Source organism: Episyrphus balteatus, chromosome 1, assembly GCF_945859705.1.
Source record: "Episyrphus balteatus chromosome 1, idEpiBalt1.1, whole genome shotgun sequence".
NCBI lineage: Eukaryota > Metazoa > Arthropoda > Insecta > Diptera > Syrphidae > Episyrphus > Episyrphus balteatus.
The window spans coordinates 5,447,815-5,472,533 of record NC_079134.1 but is presented as its reverse complement, the minus strand read 5'-3'; the positions used below and the strand labels follow the sequence as shown (position 1 = coordinate 5,472,533).

General features: G+C 32.6%; 1 protein-coding gene across 3 annotated transcripts in view; it reads right to left on the bottom strand.

The window, feature by feature from the left end:
• Nucleotides 1–2,677: 2,677 nt before the first annotated feature.
• LOC129906635 (protein eyes shut) overlaps nucleotides 2,678–24,719 on the bottom strand; it is a 122,883-nt gene continuing 100,841 nt past the window's right edge. The window contains exons 9-16 of one of the 3 annotated variants that reach the window (XM_055982458.1): nucleotides 20,572–20,844; nucleotides 15,584–15,876; nucleotides 14,509–15,178; nucleotides 14,285–14,448; nucleotides 13,500–14,231; nucleotides 13,191–13,433; nucleotides 9,558–10,028; nucleotides 2,678–3,905 (exon numbers count right to left, since the gene is read on the bottom strand). In XM_055982458.1, coding sequence (XP_055838433.1) covers nucleotides 3,721–3,905; nucleotides 9,558–10,028; nucleotides 13,191–13,433; nucleotides 13,500–14,231; nucleotides 14,285–14,448; nucleotides 14,509–15,178; nucleotides 15,584–15,876; nucleotides 20,572–20,844 — 3,031 coding nt within the window. In that variant the 3' untranslated portion in view covers nucleotides 2,678–3,720. The remainder of the gene's footprint in view (nucleotides 3,906–9,557; nucleotides 10,029–13,190; nucleotides 13,434–13,499; nucleotides 14,232–14,284; nucleotides 14,449–14,508; nucleotides 15,179–15,583; nucleotides 15,877–20,571; nucleotides 20,845–24,719) is intronic. The other 2 variants (XM_055982457.1, XM_055982459.1) reach the window with 2 other exon arrangements.

The window sequence follows — 24,719 nt, the reverse complement described above, 5'->3', positions numbered from 1 at the left end:
GTGAAGTACCACTCTACGAAATAAGGCCTCATTCAAGGTAGAAATAAGACTGCATTTCTCAATGAAAATAGGAAGCTTGAAAAACCATTGCTTGGGAATTTGGTTTGGTGTGAGGTTAGGTGTAGGCAAATTTTCTTCAAAATTCGTTCTTGAAATCCAAAGGAAACTTTGTATACACACAACCTTGCTTAGGAGGCAAGCCTTTTTTACGGCTTGCACTTGACATACAATTTTATTTCAAGAATAGACGGCCGATTTCATACGAATCGGAGAGTTTTTACCTGTCGGAAGCACACTTTGAAGCAAGATTCGTATGAAATCGGAGAATGTTCCGCTCCGACGGATACCTCGGTAGGGCCGAGATATTTTTGGACACCAAGTGCCCAGAAAACTCGTAAGTCTTATCTACAAAATTATTTATGAATAGGTTTTCGAGATATGATTTTTCAATGTTCTTTGTCGTTGTTTTTCCCAGCATACTTAGTATTGAGGCTATGGGTGTTTTCATAAACGTCTGCCTAACTTAGGCCTGCGTTAGTCGTGTTCATAAAGTCAGATCTGCGATCGGACTAACTTAGTCCAACTGCAGTTCTGCTGTTCATAAACGTCAGTATGTCGTCAACATCGGGCAGATTGCGCAGCCAAAATTTTATTGCTGCAGAACTCAAGAAGAAATTTATTTGACTCTTGATTCGATTTTTTTTTGTTAATAAATGTAAATATTGTTAAAAAAAATGAAAAGCAAACATATTAATTAGGGTGGTGCAAAAAATGTTTCTTTTTGCATTTTTCGAAAAATTTAAATTTTTTGAGATAATGAGTTTATATTAATTTTATTCGTATTAGGGTGGCTCTAAAAAATGTTATCTTCCACAGTTGCTTGAAGAATTCCAAAAAAATCAACGTGCATATTGTTTTGACCAAATTATCGAAGAAAAATAAATTTCCATTAGGGTGGTTCAAATTTTTTTTTTTAATTAATTACAAAAAAAATTATTTTTCACTGCAGAGAAAGTTTGTAAAACATGGTTTATGAAATATAATGTAAAATTGGGGTAGCTCAGAAAATAAGGGGGCTCAGAAAAATGGTACATTTAACATTTACGCTTGGAATTCAACCAAATTCAATTTAATTAATTCGGCATGAATTTAATATTTCTATAGCAAAAACGCACTTAATAAACTTTCTGTACACTAAAAATCATTTTTTTTTCAAACGCATAAAAAAACTTTCTTGAACACCCTAATTAAAAATATTTTTTCCATAGATAATTTGTTTTAAATGTGAACTACTCGGTGTTTTTATTATTTTTTTTTAGAAGAAAATATTTTTTTTAGACACTCCAATGTAACACGGTTTACAAATTTTTCGTGTTATTAAAAACAATATTTTCGGGGACTGAAAAAGAAATATTTTTTTACTTAAACAAAACTCATTCTGTGGTAATTTAAAAAAAAAATTTTTTCTGACGTTTATGAACACTCAGTGACTGCTGAAAATTGTACCAACGCAGGCCTGCAAACATTCTGCAGAATTGGTGTGTTCATTAATGCAGCAAAGCAGAAAGACGATTGGACAGACGCAGATTTCCGACGTTTATGAAAACACCCTATATCTTGAGTAATAAACGACTAATCTGAACAGAAAAGCCGGCGCCTGAAAACTGAGTAAATATGCAATAAACACTAGAACAACTTTTCTGGGTCACTCCAAAAGTTTAAGTGCAATGCATTAAAACATTTTAAAGGAAATATTTGCAAAAAAAACTTCATTACTGAAAGAAAAAATCAAAATCTTTCGAGCCCTCATAGTTTTAAATTTTGTATGTGTAGTACACTTTCTTGAATTTTCTTGAAAATCTATGGATAAATTAAAAAGATATGACCATTTTTGTAAAACTTTGAAAAATCATATCTCGAAAACCTATCCATAAATATTTTTTTAAATAAGATTTTCAAGTTTTCTGTGCTCAAATCTATACGAAAAGTATAACGGCACTTGATGTCCAAAATTTTTTTATTTTTTTGTAAACTAGTAGGGGATTTTGGGCGTTTGGCGGCCATTAATGAAATTTTTACCCTAACAAAAAACAAACATTTTACAACACACAAAATAATTATATACATATATTGTTAATTTAACTTTTTACTTGATTTTACAATTGAGGACCTTGCATCAAAAGAAATGCATGATGCAGCTCCATATATTAAATTTAGGTACATCCAAACATTAAAAAATCGCAGTAATTAGATAAACAAAATTGAAAATATCAAATTTTATGTTATATCAAAAATATTAGTAATAAGAATAACTTTAAAATTTTGACCTGCCTATATTTGAATATGGACTGCTTTACAACCTGAATTGCTGACTGTATTATGTACGTCTTAAGTGTGACTGCGACATATGGCTTTTATTTGGCTTTTAAAATGAAAAGCTGAAATTTGTGGAAAATGATACACATACACCATGGTGTACCTATCAGTTTTTTCCGTTTAACATAAATTAGCTTATATGCTCAACTTATGCTCAATGGCTCAAACCCATATTGTTAGAAAAAAGTACTTACCTCTTTCAATTTGTCTTCAAAGCTCAAAGCAAAAAATAAAACAAAGTTTTATTATAACTAAATTGATTTTATTATCTCATTTAAAATATCATCTTGTCTTTAGAAAGAACTTACATTTGTAAATACTTATGAAAACATAAAACAAATACAGCGTTTGAATCTTTCTTTTCTTGTTTTCTTTTAAAAATAAAAACATATTTTTCAAAAAGAAATTTTTTTCATAACAAAACAAAAAAGAACACAACAATAAAGAGGACAGTACGTTATATAGGGCAGTTGTTTGGTTTTGTTTTAAAATTAAATAAAATAACATAAATGGCTGAACATAACTAACTATTTTTTTGGTTTTTTTGTTTCATTAGGGGCTATAATGTTTTTTTTTTTTTTGTTAAATAATAAGTTCTATATATATTTTCATTTAGGTGTTTACTGTAGCTGAACGAACTAATTTTTAATTCCATTACTATTTTTGTTTTTATTTTTTTAATTATTTTTTGTTTTTAAACTTTGGTTTCAGGAAAGAATCAATATAGTTTTCCTTTTAACTTGTAAACATTTTACTTTGGTTTTTTTTAGTTTTTTTTTAAATTTTCTTTTCTTGTTTTAATAATTCAATGTAAATTTTTTTTTTTGGGTGTGATTACAATTTAAAAGGATCTAAATGTTAAGTTTAAAACTCATCTCAATTTTATCATTTTTTTATCAATATCAATTTTATATTCAGTTTTTTTTTGTATTTCTTTTATCTTCTTTTTTTGTTTCTATTTTTTTATTTTTATTTATATTTTTTTTTTAATTTTTAAATAGTCTCTAATATTTCTAAAAAATTTACAAAAATTTCCTTTTCTTTTATTTGTTTTTTTATTTTTATTTTTTTTTTTAATTCTTATATTAGAATGTCATTTATTTTCGGAAACCAACATTATTTGCTCGTTTCGTCGCTTTATTTTTTCAATTTGTTGTTTGTTTGTTTAAAACAAAATCAATTTTGTTCCATGATTTTTTGCTTTTGTTTCTGGTTTTTTGGTTGTTATTTTCTAAGATAATTCAAAATTTTTCACTTTTTTTTTTGTTTTGTTTTGGTTAATGAATAATAATAATAAGGGTATAATCAATAAATTGTTCCTTATTCTTATAAGTACATAATTTTCTATACAACTGGATCATCTCCATGTAAGTCACATGAGCCGATATTCTCGCCTTGGTAAGATGAGAAGTCGGTTATTATTGAATTTGGTTCCGGGCCGAATTGGATATCTTGCAGACAGCCTTTGAATGGTTGGTCAAAACGTTCCTTCGTGCGTTCACTTACCGATTCTCCATTGGGAAAACCACCTATAGAGTGAAATTAAAAAAGTTATTACCATTTATGAAAACAGATTCTTTGTTTACATAATTTTTACTAAGAACAATATGCACGTAATGTTGATGCAGCGTTTAACAAATTGTTTCTAATTTTCAGAAGAGTACCAAAGTCAGAATATTGATCTTAAAAGGCTTACTTAAAAGGTTTGTCCTCAGCTTTTTTAATGTAAACCAAAGTAATAATAAAACTATGGACATAGAGCCCACTTATGAAAACGGAACCTGCGAGTATTTTTTCCAGCAAGAACGATGAGCGAATTTTTTTTTGTACAGATAAAATTTATTTTAAAAATGTTGCACATACGCCACAGGGACCGTTTAGTTTTAACTCTTAAAATTGATATAAAAAATGAAACCAATTGATTTGTTTGTTCTTTTCTCTTTAAATGATTAAATAAACAGCAGACTTTTCAAAAATGGATAAAATCAATTTTCACTTTTTTTCTCAAACTAAGTATACAGTTCTGCATATTCTAACGCTTAATTTAACCAACTCAAATAAAAAAAAAACCACCACACAGAGAAAAATATGACCCGCTAAAAACTAACAGATTGCCATATTGTTTTACCGTCCATATATTTCATAAGGAAATCTTATTAAAATCAACGATTAATAAGGTTTTTTTAAGGAGATTTCTTATTATTTTTATAGAGAAAATCTTATTAAAATTTGACTGAAAAGTTGATTTTTTTTGCAACTTAGCACTAGAACAAAAATCGCGATCAATATTTTCATGGCAGGTTGGTTCAGGTGGTAAGGTGGGCGGCTAATGGTTTGAAGTCTCCAGTTCGATTCCCAGCCTGGTCATCGTTTTTTTTTATTTTTTTGCAGATTTTAAAACAATAAGGAAAACCCGATTGTTTTAATAAGGTTTCCTTCTTGGATGAAAACCATAGAGAAATCTTATTGTTTTTGTTCTATTTTATGTGGTCTATTTTTCTCTCTGCAGAGGTCTTGGATTAGAATCCCAAAACAGTCCAAAACTTGTTTTCTTTTCTTCTTAAATCATTACTTTTCATCTAAATAGATTCAGTGGCAGCACAAAGTTTTGTTTTCATATAAAATGGTCGATTTTGAGTCATCTAGAATTAATTCTTTTGTATGTCTTATTGGCATTGAATATTTTTTTAAGGTGATAACGCCTTATTCAAAAAAATTTAATACTGAGTTATAAAAGGTTTAAAAAAACATGCAAGGGGTAGACCTTCGAAAAAGTGGTTATTATAGCTAGGCGATATTTTTTTTTATAGAAACTAGAATTACAGCAATTAAGGCTTGGCCACACCGGAGGGTACGCGGTAGCGGTACGGGTAGCGGCAACGATATTTGTATTAAAAAAATTCCACATCTGAACGTTGATATGTCAGTTTGGAATTTTTTCCATACAAATACCCGTACCGTTACCTGTACCTCTACCGCGTACCCTCCGGTGTGGCCAAGCCTTTATAGAAAGATAACAAAAAAAAAATTAGAGGCTAGATACGAATTTGCTTCCAGGGCCCTAAGTTTCAAAAAATATAAATTTTTGAAAAACAGCTATTTTGTTTGGGTTATTTTTGAGTGTTTTGAGTATTATATTTCTAAATTTTTGAAAGCTTGCAAAAAATCTATAACTAAAGAACTTTTCCGTTTAAATGATCTTAGAATACGTGTCAAAAAATTGGAATTCTAAAATGATCTTTTACCGAATAATGGGAAAAACTATTTTGTTTCCATATTTTTTGACCGTTTTCGACCCCCTTTTGACCGTTTCTTATTAATATCTTTTTTCATTTTGATGGATAGATCAAATTAATAAGAAATAAATAATATTATATAGGCAGGATTATATTTGTGCAAAATTTCTATAATTTTCATTGTTGTAACATTTTTGAGGTAACGGTAAAAAGATGTTTTTTTTTGACACGTTATATCTTTTTACATAGAGCATTTATGAATTTGAGTTAATTTTATTTCGCAAAGAGATAATAGGTCCGTTCCACACTCAGTTTTAAACTGCCGAATTTAGTAATATTTGGTTATTTTTGGTCAGAGTCTGTTCCCAACTTCAAAAATTGTGTAGAAGAGAGCGCTCACGAGAGAGTAAACAATTTCCCCACCCTGACAAATTTAGCCCAAAGAATTTCTTCCGGCAGAAATATGAGTTCTGTCAAATGAAAAGTTGACGTACATATGTCAAACAAATAAATAAAGAAGAAAACAAATCAAATTGTAGTGATTTTTAAATTGAATCGCGTTTACGTGTTTTTTGCATTAAAAAAGTGTTAATGTTTATCGAATTAAGCATAAAATATGAAATTGTGTTGTATAATGGTGTTCAACTTGTTCCAGACTTTTTGGAAGTCTTTCGTAGTTTTATTTCCTACTGAGAGAATTCTCTCCCAACTCTCATTAATTTAACAGACTGCCTAATTTAGTGCACAAAAAGTCTGGAACAGACCTAATATCACCTTTTATATATCAGACATAACAGTACATGCTATACAGGCTGCACAATCTTAAACAATAGCAGTTTTTTATTATCACTTTTGATCCATATAGATCATTAATTAACACGTATTACAAAAAACTACATGAGATCTTGCTTTTCATCAGAATCACGAATCGTGAAGGAAGCAAAAGGAAAAACATCTTAATGGCTAAAACAGATGTACGGCACATATGCACGCATCGCTGCATGCAGCGCTGCACCTAAAATACATCGTCGCCTCAATAAAATAATGTCGTATGTTACATTCGGCTACTTTTGGGAAAACGCAATTAAAGTTCAGATTTTTTTTCTCGAAAACTGTACGGTGAATTTTTTTAAAAATATCATGACATATACAAAAAATATTTGTCTATTGAATTATGTTTGAATTATTTCAATATTCCAATCCAGAAACAAATAATAGTCAATTATCTCCAATATGCCGATGTCGTATGTAACGTTTTCACAGAAACTATTTGTTAGCCAAACACATACGACAAATTGATGACACATACGACAAAAATAAGCAAAGTTTTATTCGACACTTGTTTACGACATACGACAAATAGATGTCAAACTCAATTCAAAAAAACAAATAACTAACGTTAATTTATTAACTTTTTAAAATCACATTGGCTCTTGGTAATAACCCGAGTCTAGCAAAATTCAATTTTAACAAAAACATCAATGGTAAATAACATACCTACATCTAACTTCTAAACAATTGGTTCAGAAGCAGTTCACCTATAAAATGATAGAACTTTTTTAATTTGGAAGTGAGAAATATCAAATATCAAAAATCGCATAAATAGAAAAAAAAAATAATAGGTACATTATTTTTAAAGCAATTTTAGAATTAATGAGATCACAGTTTACTAAAATTAAGTTATGGGGACTTTTCACGTTCCGCGAAGCTTTTCGACCCGTGTGAACGTAAGTCGCAGGCGACTAAAGTGACAGTCCCCATAGAAAAATCCAAGTCGACCGACATATCGTGCGGCTAAAATCGACTCGTGAAAAGTCGGCATTACTATTCAATTATTACAGTTTTAAGATAGCACGATAAAAGCTTCATACAAATTTCTTAGGGCCAAGTTTTCATTGCCACTGGATTCAAAACATTGGGGGAACCTAAAAGATCGGCATCAAAGAATTCATCATCCAATATTTCTTTACGTATGCTAAATTAATAAAATCATAAAACCACTATTTTATGCATTTTGTATGCATAAAATAGAGCATAAAGCTCCTCGGATAAGCTTGGCGCAGGTCGACTCGTCCGACCTGCTCGACATCTTGATTGCAACTGAAATTACACTCGTCAGTGTATTTCCTTATGGGACAAACGACAAACGTTTACTGAAATTCCAGTAAAATATTGTTGTATGTGTTGCAAAAACAGCACATACGACACTACGACAGTAATTTACCGAACGAAGAAAAACACTGATTTGTATGAAAAAATTGTAGTATGTGATAATTTTTGTCGTATGTGCACGTTTTCTGTGCACTTACGACAAAAAGCTACTGAAAATGTTTGTAAGCCTACACATACGACAATATGCATAGCGATTATCTCGGAAACGGATACAGATATCGAAAAACGGATTTCACAGAACGAAGGAGAAAAAATCAATTAGAAAAACTGAATTCAAATCTCAAAACCTCAATTTTGCACATACGACAATATTTTATTGGGGCGACGACATGTGCTGTGCATCACTTTTTAAATTATTGATGCCGACTTCTGTCAAAAAAAAATTGATAACCTTGATGTGTTTTATAAATTTTTTTGTAAGAAAACGATAAAAAAATGGATTATAAGCGGTTAAAATGGAAGAAATAATTGAATTTATAAAACAAAACAAGATGGTTATGTTTTTTTTATGAATTCAATTAGTTCTTCCATTTTAAGAAAATCAAAACGAAAGTTATTTGAATTTTTGAATGATAGATTGTGTCAACTGCCAATATCAGTAGTGTCAAATAACAAGTTATTTGTATTTTTTTTGAAACTTGGCATGGAATTTAGATATAGAGACATGATGCAGCTCTGCGCTGCATGCAGATTTTTCTCCAATAAGAGCCCGGGTTATTTTATTTTGCTGCAGGGAAAAAACTGCAAGTCTGTTTAGACCATAAAGCTATAAAAAATGTGTTCTAATATTCAGTTAATAGTGATAGAATCCCACTTCTTTTTACAAAAAAAAAAAAAAAACAAATTGGATTTTAAAAATAGATACTAATAGCAATTTTTTTTCATCTCAACCATTTTTAGAATGACAACAACCTTTTTTCTTTTACTTTTGACCATCTAATGTGTACCTAAAGAATCGAACAGTGTGAGACGGTAAAAAATCAAACTCAAAAATCACTGGTATAAAAGTGTTAAGTGATAAAATAAAAGAATGAATTATGATCAACGTAAATGTATTTTTCCAACACTAAGAACGCATAAGATGTAACGTTTTTTTTGTGATTATCTAACCAACAATTGCTCAAGAAAACATTCACATCAAAACTATCACCAATTAGTCTAAAAACAAAAAAAAAATAAAAATTTTCCTGGAAACAAAAACGCTTACTATAATTTGGCGGGAAGTGCCCGATATCTAATCTATTACATTTTTCAAGAACGATTTGTTGCGAAAATCATTCAAAATCGATCATCTTTTATCGCCCCCACTGTACCAATCTTTTGAAGTTTTTACACCTGTTATCAAAGACAACAACCAGACACCTGTTGACCATAGTGCTTTCTCTCTCAGATCCTCCTATTTCTTTGTACAAAAAGAGAACGCTATATTTTTAACATTTGACATTTCACCTGCCAGTCAGCTGTGAGAAAGTTTTATGTTTTTTTTTTTTGTTTTCTTTTATTTATTTTTTTATTATTTCTCTGTCGGTGTCACCAATTTGCACCATCTTTTTGTGAGATTTTCATCGTTGGTTTTATGTGAATTTTATGTTTTTTTTTATGTAAAGTTAGTCTTGTACGTCACAGAAAGACTTTCTTCTCAAATTTGTGTAATCTTTTGTCTAACTTTATATGCATTTAAGTCCATTATTTCGTTAAGAAATTAATTGGTAAGTCTCAAACCCTTTTGTCTTCATTTCTTATAAATTAAATACTCCCTTTCGACCTACTTACCCAAATAAAATGAATCTTCATAAGTGATAGATGGCTCTTTGCCTCGCCTAAATGTCATTGGTTGTGTTGTCGTCGATGACAATTTCTCGCTAAATATCACTTCACCATCCACATCCAATTCGAATCTACTTCGATCCAATATTATCTTTGCTATGTGCCATCCACCATCCGCCATAAATCCACCCGATGGTGCTTCAATTGTATCATTACTACTTCCAAGTAAATTACTTGCAATTTTCATATGTCCATCTTCCAAACCCAATCCCAAAAACTTGGCACCTCGTTCTCGTTCACTCCACAGCAATAATCCATCGGGAACTATTGTTGAGAAATTGAGGGAAATTTGGAAAGCTTCTCGCGGTCGGATATACATCGATGGTCCCTTTCGTTTGTCTTTCATTGGAATTCTTGGTGGCGGTAGAATTAGATAACTATTGCCACGGAAACTAGGTGTTGTTGGTTTACTCATAGCTAGAATAGAAAAGATGAGAAGAGGAGAAGGGGGGAATGAGTCTTTATTTTATTTATTTCAATTCAATACTTATACATAATACTTAAAATGTTAATTACTCTAACATCCGATTTTTTTCACCACAGAGTCCTAGCGTTAGTACCGGTGCTAGTTCTAAAGGTAGTACTCAAATCGGTATCAACTCATTTCTTCACCCAAGTAGGTACTAAGCCCTAAAACTGTCAATTTAGGACCGAGTACTAGTTAGGACCCAGTACTAGCTAGTTCCTTAAAATCAGCTTAGACCTGTGGCCCTAATCTGTATTTCGTTCGGAAAGTCAATTCTATTCGAAAGCGTTTTCCGTTCCGCTTTTGAATTGTTACTCTCTTAAACTTTCGAAATGAAAAAAATAGCACTTAATACTTTTGCCAACTTACGGATTAGTTTTTGGAATTCCGAATTATTTCTTATGTGATTTGTCAGATCAAATGACCAAAACAAATAAAAAACGAGTTGGGTAAGAAATTGTTATAATAATTATTTAGATTTTAGATTAGAAAATAGGTTTTATTACAATCATTTGTACATTTTTGAATTCGGTTAACAAATCTTTAAAGACATGGCAAAAGCCGTCTGCCAGATTGACAAATTAATTAAAATAATTATATTAAATAAATTATTAAATTATTATAATAATTAAAGAATTAGTTTAATATAAAACGAAGACAAATAGATTTGGTTGATTAGTGCAGAAATAAATTAATAATGGATTGAACGTACAATTATTACATTTTCGCTGGTTGGCATCATGTCGGCCTGAGGTTCTTTCATATTTATTTCTGATACAAATCTCTTCAATTGCTGGGTTTTCCTTACGTCATGGACTCTCACATTTCTCTGTATCAATTCGGTATACAAACAAGCGAATTTTATCAACCTATTATACACTTTATTGGTATATTTTAGCTTCAAGATTCCCTATAAATAAATTTTATTTCCTTAATTTGTTACTACCACTAAGACTTACTTTCAAAAAAGTAATATTTTGATATATTTCTTGTGCATTCCGCTATCACATTTATTGTAGAAACAAAATTTTCATATTCGAATATCGGAAAACGAGTTACGGGGTACTAAAATTCCACATTTGGAATTCTCATTTCGAAAGTAGTAGATTTCAATCCGCTTTCGAAATAGCGAGTGCTAAATTTTTTACTTTCGGAACGAAATACAGAGTAGGGCCCCTGGTTATTATACCAATCGTTAGTACTCAAGTTGGCACCAAGTGCTTTCTTCACACAAGTTCTAAGCCGTAGTGCTGTCAAAGTTAGAACCTAAAAATCGAAAGTCTAGCGACAATAATACTCAATTCGGATTCAGTTTTTGTATTTATTTTAAAAAATTTATTAGCATTTTTGAGCTTTGTTTTTTTTTGAAAAGTTTAATTATTTTTTTAGTTTGTATTTAAAAAAATACATATCGCACTAGAATTACAAGACTGTTGTAACTAAAAAAAAATTTCTCGCTGAATCAGCGAAAAAATGTTTATTTACAAACTGTTCCAAATTAAAAAAAATAATATTTTTATCAAGATCCTTTATGCAATTAACTATTCAGCAATTATTTAAAATATTAGATATATAAATATGTATAAAGTTATTGTGTAAAACATGATGTCACCTCAAGCAAAACAAAATTTTGAGTTACAAAAGTCTTGCAATACTAGTGCGATATATATCGCAATAGCAATGCAGTTTTTGAATAAATTATCATGAAACAAAATCGTTGGCACTGCAGTAGTTTATCCATTTCTGATTGGAAAACCACGGTTTATGAAAGTATAAATGGATTAACCTGCATACAATCCATCTGTCAATTTCCAACAAAAAAATGCCTTTGCAAGAGGATTCTATTAACAAATAGTATTGCAGACTATGTATAATGTCATAACTCAAAAATCACGAAATTTGAGTGCGAATACAGAAGTTGTTGGAATAAAGTAATCTTTAATCCTGCAAAAAGTCATTTTTGAGCTTTAAAAACTGACGGAGAAGGAGCTCTAGTTTTGTTTTAGAAACTAACTTTTTAAAACTCGTTTTCTGAAAAACCAGTTTTTTTGAGTTATGAACAATGTTCCAGTAAATGAGCGATATGAACATCCGCAACGTAAATTGCCTTTTTTTACTTATTTTAATATAGTTTTTCTTCCGGTCGGCTGGCACCTGGTTTATCTGTTGTTTTTCCAAGTTATTGCATTAACCACTATCAGGCTTGACAACTCTTATATACAAAATCTTATATTCAAATCTCGTCGTTATTGACTGTGAAGGCTCTTGATGGTTTTTGGCTTCTTTTCATTCATCACAATATTTTTTATATTATTTTAATGCTAACTAGCCGACCCCGCACTCAAAATTCGAGTGCCAATTGTAACTTTATTTATGCTCAAATAAGCACACTATATAAATCACCTTATTTACTACTAAGAATATGCAACACTTAATTTTATTCGAAATTCGAGAATGTCTTCGAAGGTTCACGTCTTTGCCTTTAAAAGTTTCCACTTCCAGAAGGGAGAGGGCGTGGTTCAGCACATTTGTTTTTGTTTTTTCCTCAATTTTAATTTATTGTTTTTATCTATTTCGGTAAAAAAAAATAAATAAAGTATACATTCTGCACATCTAGATAAAATTTCCTATCGTTCGGTATATAATTTATGCCCCTTCGGTTTTTGTGGGCCGCGTATTTTGTACCACAAAATAAGTGTTTGCCGTTTTATTATATGATTTCATTAATGGACTGTTTTTTGTCTATTATTATTTTTTTAAAACTAACTTTTCGTTAAGACCGAGTACCAAAGCTAGGACCTGGTATAGCTAGACCGGGTACTAGGCTGGCTTAAGACTTATATGTGAAGAAATTGGTCGTAAGCTATTGAAAAACATGGTTTTGAATTTAATGAATTTAAAATTGTAATATACAGACTCGATACAAAAGTAAAATTTATTGAATATTGTTATCAATTGATTGAGGAGGCTATTTGCACCATAGTTCGATCTACTAAAAATAAGGCACAATGGTTGGCGTAGTCTTATACTTATACTTATATCTTAATTTCATTTTGTATGTTTTCATAAAGTTGTGGGAATCGTGTCATTTCTAATTAGCACTTACGACTTACCAATTTCGCAATAAAAACCGCCCCAGCCATTGGGACAGCTACACCGTCCGCTGCGCAAACACCTTCCATTGTTCTTGCATGGAATTAATTTGCACGTCTCCGAGTATTCGCATCGTTCTCCTTTGGCATATTCTGGACAAATACAATGCGGTTGGAGTTTTTCATCCAACCAACAATGACCACCGGCTTCGCAAGAGTCTCCACCACAGGCAGTTCCATCACAGTCTCTTATGTTTCGTGATTCTGTAAAAAATAAAGAAAGTAAAGTTAAGCGGTCAGGGGCAGTGGGGGGATAGATCTGCAACTTACCTAGGATATTGGTTTCGTTTAGGACAATTCTAGTTCCACTCACAACCAAACCTCTAACACATCCTCGGAATGGAATAGGGAATCCGGAGATTGCATTGTGTGGAAGTTTGGAAAGATCTTTCAGACCTCCCAAATAGAGGAGTGAATCTGGTTCGACGAGTACCTCAGCAGAGGGCGCTAGAGCTGAGGAGGCACTACCTTCCACCCACAATGTCAACCATCGACCTCTTTGTGCCATCTTGATCTTGTGCCATTCACCAATTGCCAACATCCTGACACTCCTTACTACAGTCACATGATTACTGGGACCAGATATTCGGAATTCTACAACACCTCCTTGAAGTGACAGACTTACAAATCCAATTTTCTTGTCCTGATTGTTATTGAGTGTTCCAAAGTATAGGAGAAGACCACGCTCCGAGAGTGGCCTAAGTTGGAATTCGATGAAGAAGAATTGAACTCGGTGGTGTTCTTCAAAGGATTTTGAACCCATCAGCGGAACTGGAGAGAAACTACGTTGTTTCTCGACTTCATTTAAAAGTTTCATCACAAAGTGCTGACTAGGCGATGAAATAGGTTTGGGAGGCATAACTTTCTTGGTGAAATTGCGATAACTGACAATTTGTGATCGTTTGGAGCCGATCTTATCCCGGTCAGCTCCAAGGTATGGCCATCGGACGGCCAGGTAGGAACGTCTTCCGGTGAGTGAGACGTCACTCAGTGAGTGGATATCTAAAAAAAAGAAACCGTTAAGTTTGGAAAACCAAACTGACGATAAAACCTACCTTCATCACAATTTTTGCCAGTCATACCGACAGGACAGTCACATTCATAGCCATTGACGAGTGGAACACAAGTTGATTCCTCGTCACATTTGTTATTGAATGAATCACATGGGTTTGATGCTTGTGCGCATAGGGGTCCATACCAGCCCTCCTGGCAAATACATCTAAACAAAAAACCGAATCATAAAAATTTTGGGATAAGGAGTTAAAGATTAGATTCTTACGTGAAAGTGGCTCCATGTTGAAGACAGGCACCATCATGCTGACAAGCATGTCGATGACATTCTCTAGTGCCACATTGTCCAACTCCACGACCTCTCACACCTCGTGTCTCCTGCAAAGGTACTGTTACCTGACCAGCTTTCAAATTGACATCATAAATGCAGCCTTGGAATCCAGAGTGTAATGGTAAATCATGAGGCAGAGTATTAAAGTTGGAAATCTCATGTCCTCCCAAATACAAAATCGGAACAACATCCATTCGTGTGACACTTCCCGGAGAGCGTCCGGTGATGTTGAATTTCCCATCGACCGATAACCAAGCTTGTCGTCCAATACGACCAACTTTAATCTCATATGGAACTCGTGGAGCATCTAACCGGAAGTCAATAGGTTTCTGTGTGAATATTCTTCTTGGTCCTCCGCCAAGATTCCAGGTAAGCATGATGTAGCCTTGAATGAAACTCACAGCTAAATGATCACTCTTCTCGTCATGATAGCCAGATTGTCCGAGGAATGCCAAAAGAGATATCTGTGACATTGTTTGTGGCAGAATCTTGAAGCTCAGCTCAACTGAGTACTCCAATGGAATGGGCACTGTGTATGCAACAAATGATGATAGTCCGTTGACACTGCCAGAGAATGATGGCAAAGCAACTTCCAAATCTGAAAATTCTTGAATGTAGCAGGATGTGCAAATCGGTAGGGAGGGGGAAAAAAGTGGGGAAAGAAAAGAAGAAACAGAGCGTTTAACACAAATGTTAGACAGTCGCTCGTAATGTCACCATATCATCTACTTGAGACTGAGTTTGAAGGAGTGAAATGGACAAAAATGTTTAACAACAACAACTGCGACTCGAATACTATAAAAAACATTCTACACAAGATGATGAGAGAGTGTAGTTTTTTTAAATTCTTTAGATTTTTTTTTGTTTTTTTTTTTTTTAATAAAAAAACAAAAACGAAAGAGATGACTGACCAACAAAGTGTTTTTCTGTTCCAATCTGTGTCTGCTGTCTGTCTGTATTTTTTAAATGTTTTTTTTCAAGAGGTTACTGTTGTCTGTCTCTTTGTACTTACTGTGCTCACAATAATGTCCATGCTTGCCCAATGGACACAAACATAGATAACCACTACCAGGGAACTGAACACATGTGCCACCATACTGACATGGATTATCTTCACAGACAGATATCTCACACGTTGGTCCCATATATCCGGTGGGACATTTGCATTTCCATTTTTCGGCTTTTTCGCCATTCTCGTCAATTTCATTGGATTCGATTTTAATGCAAGCCGCACCATTGCGACACGGACTTGAGAGACAAGCAAGTGACCCACATTCTGTGATTCCGAAACCATCAAGAGCGTCTCTATAGGAAACAAACAAAAAAAAAAAAAAAAAAAAAAATACAGAGAAATAGTTACAATGTTGGAAGAGAAAGTATTTTATTCAAAGAAAGAAATGCAATTTTTAGATAGAAAATTTAATTTTTATTTAATTTAAGAAATTTGATTTTAATTTTATAGAATATCATAGCATTAACCGAGCAACAGCATTCGGTTTTTGTATTGCAGTCATAAGAAAAGGTTTACTGAATAGAATAATAAATGTCACTTTAAGATGTTCCTACTTTTTATATAGTGTAAGAATTATGCAGTCTATTCGGTTAGTGAAGAGGATGAAAGTTTCTCACATGAACTTTCCAATTTTTTTTAAGGCTGTGCGTGCAGGCTTGATAGTAATAAGTCTTTGAAAACGACATTGCATAACATTATTTAAAAAAAAAAAAAAAATAACAAACGTTTTTAAGGGAAAGTTGAAAAAAAGTTTTTGCATAAAAGAAGAACCTAGCAATATTAAGTCTTATTTTAAGGTAGATTTTAACTTCGAATAAGTAAAGAGTTTGCGTACCATAGCTATGGTTTTGGTGAAAAAAATAATTGAATAGTTATGAAAGTAAGCATTTTTGAATTTTGAAGATATAAGCACTTCTTGAATATTTTTTCCAGTTTAAAGGTATTAAAACGGTTGAACGAAAATATTTCAAACCCATTTATACACTCAAAGGCGTACAGAATAAAAAAAACTAGCACATAATATGCCCACTCCTTAAAACAAATGTACATATTTTTCAGTCCCGCTTGAGGTAACTGCAACATTTAAAATGTCGAAATAGGTTTAAAAAAGCAATTCTTCCCAAGTGTATAATATATCGCATGGAAATCGAGGTCAAAAATACTCGATTCCTTAATTTTTTGTTACAAAAAGAGTCTAAAAATTTTAAAAGTTAACATTATTGTGATGACAATGTAAAGTTTTGGCGATGCACATTAACACTTAAGGATAATTATTATAATTGGGGGACCACTGTATTTGAAACTAACGATATTGTTAAAATTTGGTAAATCCAATCGGTAAAAAAATTGGTCTTCATTATTTCATTGACTATTTTCATTTAAAAGGATTTAATCAAACAAATTCGTAAACACAAACGGAATTTAATTTGGCAGAATTTAAAAGATGTATGAGTGGGAAATATTGTAGAGGTTGGGTTGGGTTAAGAAATAAAGACCAAACGGACGTATCCAATTAAGATTAAGTCTTTTATCATTATTATTTTAAAAAATGGGTTTAAAGACATTTTTCTTTTTTCATCATCTAAAAATCCTTTAAAGAACCTCACCCTTGAATTAATCTTGAACAAACTGTTTTTATGCTGCTAACAAATGTAGGCGTCTTAAATACACCAAGACTGCACAGGCACACACCTTCTTGTACGTTTAAAAATATAACTCAAATACGTAATTTATTTCTTTGAACAGAAATAAAAAAAAATTATACAAAGTCTCATTGTGCTGATTGTGTTTCCAGGATTAATTCGCAACGCAGGAAACCTATTGAAAACGATGCCAATGGCTAAAACGCCAACTCAACTCAGACGACGACCGACAACGACGACGATGACGACGAGTTCTCAGATTACCAAAGTTAATTGGTTTAAAATTGAAACTGAGTTCAGCTCTTTTTATATCCACAGCAGAAACGGATGTAGCATCAGTGTCAGCCCTCTCGCGCCCACACCCACCCACAGTTTATCCTGTTTTTATGTCCTTTGCCAGAGAATTTTCGTTTTAATTACCCATTAAAATGGCTGCCGGTAGCCGGTATCTACTATATATAAAAATATATATATTTGTAGTTGTGTTTCTTGCAATGGAGAGAGTGACTTTTCGAAATAAACGAAACAAGTTCCATCAGCAAACACAGAGCTATACTCTGACTATGGGGACATTTCACGAGACGGAAATGAACATACAGTCAAGTCCATCCGGCCGCCATGCCGCATCCATCTGTCTATATCTAGAGTAGCAAAAAAAAAACTGATACACAGTTGATTCATCACTTTTGCCCGCGAGGACAAGGACAAACGACACGGACCTCATCTGCAGTTAATATTGACATTTAAATTAGGTATTTTATTGACGGGAAGAGGGTCTTCGACGGAATTTTCTAGCACGCCATGGCGCGTTCGTCGTCAGTCGCCCGCCCTACCACCCGTTTATCCGATGATGAAAGGGGAACTTTTCAATGATCAACTTTTTAATTACTTAATTTAACAGCGACCCAAATGGCCAAATGGCATTGAATGATGTTGATGTCGACTCCTGTTCCCGTTCCCGTTCCCATTCCCACTTTCCAACCGAAATGAGTGAGACATTGTTAATTTTCTTTGTTATTTTCGAAATTTCCGAACTGAATAGATAGCTCGACTTGACAAAAATGCCAATAATGAAGTTGTATTCTGCGACAAATTATCGTTGAAATTGGTTCGGTGTGTTCATGGGTCGATGGATTGGTGATGGGCTGTGGGAGATGGGAATGGGGTGTCTTTCAAAATTGTCCATCAAAACAAAAGATTGCTCGAGTGAGCAATGAAAAGACGAAAACTGTCGGTTTTTGAATTATTTTTCCATCGAATGGATGTTTTTTTTATCTATTTTTTTTTGTGTCTTCTTCATGTTGTCGGATGATTCAACTTCCTTCCTTGTTCATCAAGACACAATGGAGACAAGATTGAATTTATTTTTTTTTTTGCTGGCAGATTTTGTTACTTAACGGATGCGCATTGAGTTTATATTAAAACAAGGTATGAACAATGAGAAGTTTTAATTAGTTTTTCCAGCGATGATTCGGGTTGATAAATTTCCAAGGATTCAATATCTAACAATGTGATTGTCGGTGCAATTGATGAGCATGTTTCAGTAATGTTTTTTTTGTGTTTGTTATTAGTTTTAATTTAAATGGGGATCTTAGTTAGGTTATTTGAAAATATTTCTCTTTGATGTGGTAAAAAGATTTGCAAAATACTTTGAAGAAAATGAATTATTATAGGATAGTTTTGTTATGGAACAGAAAGTAGACTATCTTTATCAAAATTTCATAAAATAAACCTTCAATTCTTCTTTTTGATAATTTCAGAAAAAACTCATAAACATTCCTCTTAGAATAACGAATTGCTCCTTTTCAATAAAAGATATTTTGTTTCTTTTGTTTAGTTTTGGTTTAAAGGGATGCAGTCAACTGTTAATGTAGATTCTACATTTGCAATCAAATGACATAGCTTTTGACTTAAAATGAATACTGTCACGATAAAAAATCAGCCAGGAGAAATAACAAGTAACAACTGACACAAAAGAGAAAACTGTTTCACTGGCTCAATACAATGGTGTAGGTAGCTGTGGCTGTAGCTTGTAGCGCAACTTTAAGAATTTTCAACTTTTACTTCGGATGCAGCCTACTTTTGTAGGGTTTTCCCTCAGTAAAATTTTGACAGTACTACAAGCTACATCTACATTTGCACCATTGCATCGTATTCAGCCAGTTAAACTAAACTTTTTGGTATCAATATAAAAGGTCCGCCCGATCTTTAATAAACGAGACTCTCAGAAATATACAGAGGAATTAGTCTACGTAAAGGCATCGCCCCACAGAGTGTGACGAATTACAAAAATCTCAAAATTGACCGAAATTGTTGCTTTAAAAAGCAAATAGTTTGGGTTCTATTGGTTGAATATTCAAGATAAAGGTCTTCAGGCTCTGGAAAAATGACAGAGCAACATATTTTGTACTTAAAACACATATTCAAAGTAAAACATTGCAACAATCTACATAAATGCAATAATGCATTTTATCCGTTTCTGTAGTACGTCATTAGGATAAAAAGGAAGTCGTAGTATTTTTCCAGGTTGTTGGAATTCCACTTTAAAACTGGTGCTTCCTTTGAAAACTTGTGGGTAGGTTCAAAGCGTTACGAACTATAAAGATATTCAATGTTCTGGTCTCTGATTGAATAGCTATCAATTTTTCTGATTAAGGCAATCTTATTCGGAAGTTGACTGAAAAATAAGCGTTTTAAAGTAAATTTCCGTTTAGAAAATTTGAAAAAATATACAGTAATAGTTAGTCCCATCTCAATGCAACGTTCCGCATATCTGAATAAGAATTTCGCAACAGTTACCCGTTCTCCTTTTACGTAAACGCTTCATTTTTATTAATCCGAAACATCTGTCAAATTTCAAATACGAGCAATTTAAAAAGTGCGTACTTATTGGAACACCCTATCTTAACTTTTAAAAACACTAGTAAGAGGGGAAATTTTTAATCCATGTTGATAACGTATTTTTTAATACCAGTCCATTTTTGAACTAAATTTTACTAAACATTCTTAAAAAAAAATTGTCGATTTTTGTCAGATAAGACGTTGAGTTGTAGAGATTGTATCTGTAGACTGTATGCCCACTCAAACCTCCTTAAGGAATATTATAACGGGAAGGGCATTTTGAGGTCCTCAGGTTTTTATTCGAATGACAATCTTTAAGTCATTAAAAAAACTTCCAGAATATAATTAAAAAAAAATTTAAGCATCCGGTGCCAAAGTATCTTATTTTTAAACGAAATTTTAACAAAACCTTTGTTTCAATTCCAACAAAAACATTATTAAATTCCCTCTTTCTGTACCAAAGACAGTTCAAGCAAAAAAAAAAAATGTTTCTTTTCGACTTACCCGAATATATCACGGCTGGCTCCATTGATTCGTAGCGAATGTAAACATCCTGTAAATCCTGAACCACTTTGTGCTGGTGGCAGTTCGATTATAAGACCAATTGGAGCTTGTGGTGCTCCACCCAAATGTAACCATGTATTAAGAATAACATCGGGTGTGTGCATTCTTGGTGGCAGTAATTTGAGCCATGTTGGTTGATCGCCGGACATGGCCAATGTGTCATTGACTAGCAAAGAGGCATTGCAATGTGTGAAATTGCGGCTAAAGTCCAATCTGTGAAATAGAAAATTTTACAAAAAACAAGAGTGAAAGTCAATATTTTGTAGGTTGTATATGGTTATGGTATAGTATAAAAGTCAATAAATTTTATGATGTGATTTGATGTGGTTTTTGTGATAGATATAATAATTATTGTGGATAATTTATGATGCAATTGAACCAAATTGATTAGCGATTTGAACATATGGTTGGGAAGTTATGAGATTTATTGTTTTGATTTTTATGACATCACTGAATTATTGGGTATTATTGAGTATGCTGGCTGTTGGAAAAATTCAACCACAAAATAAAAAAAACTAATTTTTATTTGTGGTTCAAATGGAAAAAAATCGGGACAAGCAGAAATTTTGTAGGTTGTTTCTGGGGTAGTTAGTGAACTTGAACAACCCAAGTTATGGGGGCGGATCCCACAGTAACGCACACTTTTCTCAATGCTTTTTTCTCGTGAACGGTGCGACCGATTTGAATTAAATTTTCAGAACTTATTCTTATGAGGTAAAAAAAAAATAATAAAAATATTTGAGCACCATCCGCCCTCTATTACTTAGTTTAAATGTTTTGAAAACGGCTCAAACGATTTCTTTGAAATTCTCAATGTGTATTGTTTTCAGAGAAAGAATAGTTTCAACAAGAAACCCGGTCACTAACACGCTCATTTTTTTCTAATAATGTTGATTTTTCAGAAACTGCGTTCAAAATTTGGGTGAAATTTTCAGGATTTGTTGTAAAACTCAAGACAAGATAAAAAAAAACTAAAATGGCTAAATCCGCCCATTTCCACGCCCATTATTATTATATTTTAATGCTTTTGCGAAATGCACCCACCGATACATCACATTTTTTCATTTATTCCTATATGAGTCATATCAAAATTTTGTTTTGTCTTGCAACTATCAAATAATATTCTAATCACAACAAAAACATTACTGTTAAAAAAAGAGCCAAGTTCTCCTATGTTGAAGTTATGCTGGCACAAAAAGTACTGAGATGTAAAAGTGTACCAAGTTCTAAAGTTTGGGTTCAAATTCGTATCAATAAAATTTTGATTGTTCTCTTGACAATTTTTCTTAATTATCGATTTTTAAAGTTATTTCAAAAATTGCCAAGTAAACAATCAAAATTTTATTGATACGAATTTGAACCCAAACCTTAGAACTTGGTACACTTTTACATCTCAGTACTTTTTGTGCCAGCATAATTTCAACATAGGAGAACTTGGCTCTTTTTTTAACAGTAATGTTTTTGTTGTGATTTCACTACTTTTTGCAAGGTATGGCTGTAGAATATAAAATCTCTATATTTGATGAAAATTCAGTGAAAATGGGTGGTTGCCACGCCCCCTGCCTGAAATTCTCAAACTTTAAATTTTTTCCTTTGTGTAAACTACCAGCTCCACCATTCTACCAAATTTCAAGATTCTACGACAATCAGAAGTGCTCTATAATAATTTATGAAAATTCAGCCGAAATGGGCGGTTGCCACGCCCCCTGGCTGAAATTCTCAAATTTTAAATTTTTTCCTTTGTATAAACTACCAGCTCTACCATTCTACCAAATTTAAAGATTCTACGACAATCAGAAGTGCTCTATAATAATTTATGAAAATTCAGCGGGAATGCCGGTTGCCACGCCCCCTGGCTGAAATTCTCAAATTTAAAATTTTTTCCTTTGTATAAACTACCAGCTCTACCATTCTACCAAATTTCAAGATTCTACGACAATCAGAAGTGCTCTATAATAATTTATGAAAATTCAGCGGAAATGCCGGTTGCCACGCCCCCTGGCTGAAATTCTCAAATTTAAAATTTTTTCCTTTGTATAAACTACCAGCTCTACCATTCTACCAAATTTCAAGATTCTACGACAATCAGAAGTGCTCTATAATAATTTATGAAAATTCAGCGGAAATGGGCGGTTGCCACGCCCCCTGGCTGAAATTCTCAAATTTTAAATTTTTTCCTTTGTAAAAACTACCAGCTCTACCATTCTACCAAATTTCAAGATTCTACGACAATCAGAAGTGCTCTATAATAATTTATGAAAATTCAACGGAAATGGGCGGTTGCCACGCCCCCTGGCTGAAATTCTCAAGTTTTAAATTTTTTCCTTTGTATTAACTACCAGCTCTACTATTCTACCAAATTTCAAGATTCTACGATAATCAGAAGTGCTCTATAATATATGAGGAAAATTCAGCGGAAATGGGCGGATGCCACGCCCCCTGAATTGAAAATCTCAAATTTTCGATTTTTTCCTTTGTATACACCACAAGTCCTATCACCGTGTAAAATTTCAAGTTTCTACGATATCGGGAAGTTCTCCATAATTTTGATGATCTGTCAGTGAGTCAGTGAGTCAGTTACGGTTTTTGCGATTTTTGAAGCCCTATATCTTAGAAACTACTCATCGTAGGAGGCTGAAATTTTGTGAGGAGTTTGGTTTTTACGAGCTCAACAAATGTAGTGAGTTTGAAATTTCTAGCATCTTTGGTGTGGAAGTTAGAGGGGGGTCGAAAATGGCCTGAGTTGTTTCCTGTAAATAAGGGTGTAGTGCCAAAGTTGCTAGAGAACTTGGCTGGGCACTACCGTGCCCCTTGATTACCCTTAAAGCTTATAAAGAAGTTATTCAAAAGAAAGATAAGAAAACTCATTTTCTTTTTTAAAACAACTTGATAACATTTCAAAGCCTATAGTAGGTATATACATTAAATAGACATGTCTACTATAATGAGTAGATTTAAATCTAAAATAATATTTGTTTTGACATGTGGCTTAGTGTGTACGAAGAGAACATATTTAATTAATTTATTCTTAGCACGAACTTAAACGTATGTACTTTATGTACTGATACCTACACAAAGACCTTACATAGAAAAATGCTACTTGACTTATAGTATTTTAAAAATGATGATCCTATACAATAAAGCTTTTGACTTTGTTAATTATGTCATTCTTATACATGATAATTAAAAGACTTTGGTATCCTTTTTATGCTCTTGAATTATATTAAATCGCAGTTAAGTTCCTCAAAGCGGTCATTTGAGGCCTCTGCTATTTATTTGCAAAAATATATTGTGTGAATGTATCAACACGCACAGGTATTGCTCTGTGAAGACAATGGGCCTTACTAATAATCAAATTTAAAGCTCAGTTAAATATTTAACTGAGCTTTAAATATTTCTCCATACCAATAACCAATAATAGTCAGGTTAAGGGTTAACGCCACGTTAATTTTATAGTTGGGAAACTGAACTATAAACGCACGGTTAAATTAAAACGCACGATTTGCACTGTCATTTGACGGCAAAAAAAAAAACATTGTCAAGTCAACAAATTGTTGAGAAAAATTAATAACATTGGCGGCAAATTATTAAATAAGTAAATGGAAAAATTTATTTGTTTATTAATATTTCTCTTTTTTATTAATAAATATTCATTACTTTCAGAGAAGGCTGAAAAAGAAAACTTAAAAAGAAATAGATCTGCAAATTTTCTTCGTCATACTTCACGATAGATTAAGTTTTTTTTTTATGCACTTTTGGCCTTCTTGCTTAGGCTCCATTTTTTAACTTTTACAACCAAAATAAAAATATATGAAGGTAGGTATGTAGGTATTTTGTGGTTATGTTTTTGTTCATTATTACATTACATGCAAAAAATGTCACTTCAATGGTGTCAACAAATGTAATAGATCTGGTAATAGAAGCACAATTAGTTAAACGCGTGTTTATTTTGATTATTAGTATACACCCAATTTAACGCGACGGTAAAAGGAGATGGGGCAAAATTATATGGGACTTGGGCCATGAGCGTACATTAATGAGACTAGTCTCAAAATGAAGCTGGAGGTTAGTATATTCAATCTATGAAT